General features: G+C 36.7%; 1 protein-coding gene across 1 annotated transcript; it reads right to left on the bottom strand.

Annotated features, from left to right (window-relative positions):
• Positions 1–933, bottom strand: LOC131822565 (olfactory receptor 4C16-like). The gene has a single exon (XM_059158855.1). The coding sequence runs from the start codon at positions 931–933 to the stop codon at positions 1–3; it is 933 nt and encodes a 310-aa protein (XP_059014838.1).
• Between the last annotated feature and the right edge of the window lie 4992 nt (positions 934–5925).

Raw genomic sequence — 5925 nt, 5'->3', positions numbered from 1 at the left:
TCATCTTTTGTCATCTGAAATCAACTTTTTCCTCCATAACTTCCTTATGGCTTCTTTCACCTCTGCATTCCTCAATGTGTAAATCAGAGGATTGATCAAAGGTGTTCCAAGTGTATAAAACACAGCTATCATCTTATCCATGGGGAAGGTGGTTGCCGGGCGTGTGTATATAAATATGCAAGGACCAAAGAAAAAGATGACTACAATGATGTGGGAGATGCAAGTGGAGAAGGCTTTTCTCCTCCCTTCAGCACTGTGGTTTCTCAGAGAATACAAGATGATAACATAGGAGCACATCAACATGACAAAACTCACTGTACAAATGGCCCCACTATTGGACACCAAGAGTAAGTTAACCACATAGGTGTCTGCACAGGCAAGTTTCAACAAGGGCTGCAAGTCACAGAAATAGTGATCAATCACATTGGGACCACAGAAAGGTAAACTCAAGGCAAGAAAAATCTGAGCTAAAGAATGCACACAGGACCCCACCCAGGCCATAGCCATCAGCACAGCACAGACCCTTCGACTCATGATGGTTGTATAGTGTAGGGGCTTACAGATGGCCACATAGCGGTCAGCAGCCATGAGGATAAGGATGAAAATCTCTAGGCAACCAAAGAAATGAAATGAAAAGACTTGTATTATGCATTCATTAAAAGAGATAGTGGTCTTCCTCAAAAGGGCATCCACAATCATTCTAGGAGCGATGGTGGTACAGAAGCAGGTGTCAGATAAAGATAGATGGAAAAGGAAGAAGTACATTGGACTCCCGAGTGTCCGGCTGGTCTTGATAGTAGTAATAATCAGAAAGTTACCCAGCAACGTCCCCAAATAGAAAAGCAAAAAAGTGACAAACACAATTTTCTTCTTAACAGGATCCTGGGTCAACCCAAGCAGAATGAATTCAGTCACATTATTATTCAGCTGCATGATTTCTTCAACTAAGAGATGCTTGAGTATGAATTTGTTGATCTGAAAGAAATAAAGGAATTAATTAATGGTGTGATGTGTGATTTTATGGAATAATTTAAGCAAAATAAATAGTCTTCATCATTAATATTTTAGGGGTGAGTTCCTACATGTCACCTCAATAGTTTGTTCCTCCATTTATAATGGCCACTTCATAATGCCATTATGATTCTCAACAAACCTGTGAAAGTTGTATCTTCCTAGAGTATACTTCAGATACAATCTTGTAGCATTAAATGATTTTGATTAATTTTGCCAATTCAATGAATATGAAGTTAAAAGATATGGCTCCATTTTATTATTAATGTCATTATTTTTACATATGTAATATCTTTGGGCCCATGTTTTGATGGTGTGTCACTTGGTATTTTAGATATTTTGACTGCCTTTGTAGGCTCATGATACAAGTATAAAATCACACTCCATTATATGTATAAAATCACACTCCCAAAAAGAAGAATGTCTTATTTTTGCATATATTTATCATCATATATTTCATATATACTTATAGAAAATGTATATTTTTATAAATATGTAATATGCCCTCTGTTACTAAATATTTGCTCCCTGCTATTAGAGCTTGAAAAGAGGAACAGGAAGTACTTCTAACTTCTAAATAATACACTTTTACCTTGAAACACCCTTATGATATTTAGTATTTGACATACACTAATGCAGATAAGGGAATGAATGTTCTTTGATAGTTGATAATATCTCAAATATCTGCATTTTTAATTTTCTCCTTCCCATTTCTAGAAACACTCCTTAATGGACACAAAATCATTGAGGTTACATATAAATGAAAGGGGGTATTATTATGCAATAGTTCATGTTTTCAGTAATCCAAATTTTAGCTTAAGCACTTTGGATCTGAGGTTATTTAGGAAGATGTCACCAGATAGTTCATGCAGGACCAAATCAAGACTGTAATCTCCACCAGAGTTCTATTAGTCAGGTAGTGAAAATTCCACATCCTTGTAACAGAACAAAGATTCAGAAGAGTGAGGTAGATATTGTTTTAGACAAGAATAGTAAATAATCAGAACTGACTCCATTTAATTTGTTTTCTATCCTGGTAAAGTCAGTGATCATTTATCTTTGAAATTTCACTTCCTTCAAATTCAAATTTGGAAAAAAAAAAAAAAAAGAGTACTGCTGACTTCACTTCTAGGAATTCTAGGAATAAAATCTTTTCTCTAAATCTTTCTTGTCAAAATGGTGTTGAAAGGGATACTACGTGCAAGTAAAAATACAAACTGAAATATAATTTGGAAGACTTACCAGATATTTAATCAACATTTTATCAATAATATCTTTCCATCCTGGAATGTCATTTCTACCTACTTCAGTTATCTCAAAACTTCAGGAACCAAATTCTAAGAACTCTTTTCTGGAGGTCTTCAGTAATTACACTTTGATCAACCATCAGAAAGAATGAATACCCTTGGGGCACCTGGGTGGCTCAGTGGGTTATGCCACTGCCTTCGGCTCAGGTCATAATCTCACAGTCCTGGGATCGAGTCCCGCATCAGGCTCTCTGCTCAGCGGGGAGCCTGCTTTCCTCTCTCTCTCTCTTCCTGTCTCTCTGCCTACTTGTGATCTTTCTATGTCAAATAAATAAATAAAATCTTAAAAAAAAAAAAAGAAGAAGGGATGAATACCCAACTTTTGCATGAACATGGATGGAACTGGAGGAGATTGTGCTGAGTCAAATAAGTCAAGCAGAGAAAGTCAATTATCATATGGTTTCACTTACTTGTGGAGCATAAGGAATAACACAGAGTACATTGGGAGATGAAGAGTAGAAGTGAATAGGGGGAAATTGGAGGGGAAGACAAACCATGAGAGACTGTGGACTCTGAGAAACAAACTGAAGGTTTTAGAGGGGAAAGGGATGGGGGGGTGAGACTGGTAGTGGTTATTAAGGAGGGCACATATTGCATGGAGCACTGGTTATGGAGCATAAACAATGAATCTTGGAACACTGCACCAAAAACTAATGGTGTATTTTATGCTGACTAACATAACACAATTTAAAAAAAAAATAATTCTCCCTCATGTTCTCCAATGGCATCCTTTATAGTTTTTCTTATAACATTACATATCACTATTAAATTCACTTATGTGAGTGTTTTCTTTAGCTTCTTTCTTGGAATAAGAATCTTTGAAAAGTATTTATTCTCGGGATTTTATTTTTCATAGTTCAAGCCCCAATGCCTTATACCGCATAACTACTTAATGTTTTTTAATTAGTTTTCTCTATTACCTCATAAAATATATTTATCTGATGGTTTTAGTAATATTTTGATTACAAAACACATTCGCATCATTAATGCCTTGTGGCTCTCTATCTATTATGTGTGGCAGACAGACAAACATTCTCCTAAATCATAAATCCAGGAAGTAGGCTGAGATCAATTTTAAACAATGTAATAAACATGGAGTAGAAGATGTTGTATTCTGAAGAGCATCACAAAACCATGTAAGATTCTGGGACACTGATATCCAAAAAATGATCTTCTTACATATTAGCATTTTCTACATGAATCTTTAACCCATAAAGAATTCAAGGAGTACTTTGACATTTTTCACATCTTGCAACTGAGGCATGTTTTTGTTCATGTCTCTGTAGATGACCACATGTCCATTTTTTCGAAGTACATATTAACACTTTCATCCATTTCTCCAAGAAATATGACATACAAATGAGTTGCAATGACCTAGGGACAAATAACCCTAGTATAATAACACATCTTCTAATAAATATTGCACTTCCCTCAAATTTTCAAACAAGTGTAGCCAACTTCGGAATGGCTAAATCTGTCAGCACAGTAGCAAACTATATGTTGGGCTTGGAAGTAACAGAGAAGAGCTGAAAGAAAAGCACACAGGAAAAAATTGGAGAATAAATGAGGGTGGGATATAGACTGTCAGGTGGATCATTCTATCCCATAACTCTGTTTTTCTGCAGCAGCCACAGTGAGTACCACTGGTTTCCTTAAGGGCTTTCTTCAACTACCTAACCCTCCCAAATTTGGTTACACTAGACTTCCACCTCCGGGAGAACCACTATACTCATTTCTATGAAAAATCCACATTCTCTGTGGAAGGTTAACAGGCTGTCCCCAGATTCTTTATCCCTTAGGGAACAAACTGAGGGTTACAGAAAGGAGAGGTGTGGGAGGATGGAGTAACCGCAGAATGGGTATTAAGGAAGGTGTAGGTAGTTATGAGCACTGGGTGTTATACCCAACTAATGAATCACTGAACACTACACCAAAAGCTAATGACATACTATATGTTGGCTGATTGAGTATAATAAAAAAAATAAAAAATGAAAACCTCCCACCTACCTGGCACATTACCTTTCATTTTCATGATATCCTGTTGCCTCCAAATCATAATGATTCATCCAAACTTCCCATGAGAAGTTGCTATTCAGCTCTGAGATTAAATCTCAAATGTGTGTATCAATTGCAAATTAAGTTCTTCCAATATTTTGAAACATATAAAGAGTAATAATTCCATACTGTGATGTACAACTTTCTATGTTTTTATAGGTTGTTTGTTTGTTTTGTTTTTTGTTTGTTTGTTTGTTTTTAATTCTGAATGAGAAAGAAAGTGAAAGCAGGAGGAGGAGGGGCAGAGTGAAAGAAAGAGAGAAACTCAAGCAGACTCCCCACTGAGCATAGTGCTGGATGCGGCACTCAATCCAGGACCCTGAGATTATGACCAGAGCTGAAATCAAGAGTCAGCTGCTCAAATGGCTGAGCCACCTAAGCACACCACAACTTTCTATTTACAAATGTCACTTGGAGATGGGAAAGCTGGCATTCTCCTAATGTTGTCAAGGTCACTGCCTCAGTTGACCTTTTCTCTAATTTCTCACCAGGCATAAGCTCTTCTAACCTTTAATAACCATATTGAGGATGTATTCTCCTCAGTATTTTCGAACCTTTCTGCATTCTGCTACAAGAAAGTATTAAGGAAAACAAAAAACAAACAAGCAAAAAAGGAACCCTTGCAGTATGAAATCTATCCTTCCATCCCCACACAGCAATGGAAAGCCACACAAAGACTTTCACATGCCTGGTACTCATAAAATATTTGCTGAGTTCAAAAACCATTTTATGCCAAAACTTACATTTCATTTTATTTCTTTACTATATTAACAGTAAACTTTGGCAGTTTTTTTTTTCCTGTTCCCTTCTCAGAGGATGGGGAAGCAATAGTCACGAGACCTATGAAAATGTATTGTTTAAATATGTTGAATTATTCTATAATGATGCCTCTCTGAGTGCAAAGGTGTAAGCAATCTGTCACTTACCTGTTAGAACACTGTAAATTAGTGATACATATTTTCATCCCTTTTTGAAAGCAGCCTTCCCATAGAACACTGAAAAAAAAAGTCCTCTCTGTATCCCTGAGGGGATATTTTAAATATAATGATGTAAAATACTAGCACCCTAGAGAATACTATTCCCTAAAGTTGTCCCTTCTTTGTTGCTCAAAAACATCCTAGATGTTGTAATACATTTAACTTTTGGTTCATCCATTCAGCCTCCAGTAGAATAAGTTAACCCCTCCTCAGACTCAAGACCAAATACAAACAAGGGTTTGGTGGTCTTAGGTGCCTCAGGCTAACCAAAGATAGAGGGGAAAAAAGGAAAATACAAATGTATGGTGCTAGAGAACGAGAACAAGAAAAAACAGTGTGCTGGCAAGAAGAGGATGTGGTTCTCCAAAAAACTACTCTGATCCCGCCCAGTGCCCTAAGTTTATTTTCTGTGCTTTAGGAGACAAACTTCTCTAGCTTTTGTAATTTATTCACAAGCACAGTCCAAGGAAAGCAGTAAAGTGTCCTAAAACCAGAGGTTCTCTTCTGTGTGCTATAGCCAAGCCCCACCGAAGAACCACAGATTTGTAGCAATTGATCTGAGGATTAAATACATA

This window comes from Mustela lutreola, chromosome 1 (genome assembly GCF_030435805.1).
Source record: "Mustela lutreola isolate mMusLut2 chromosome 1, mMusLut2.pri, whole genome shotgun sequence".
In the NCBI taxonomy this organism is placed as follows: domain Eukaryota; kingdom Metazoa; phylum Chordata; class Mammalia; order Carnivora; family Mustelidae; genus Mustela; species Mustela lutreola.
This window is presented reverse-complemented; position numbering and strand designations above follow the sequence as displayed.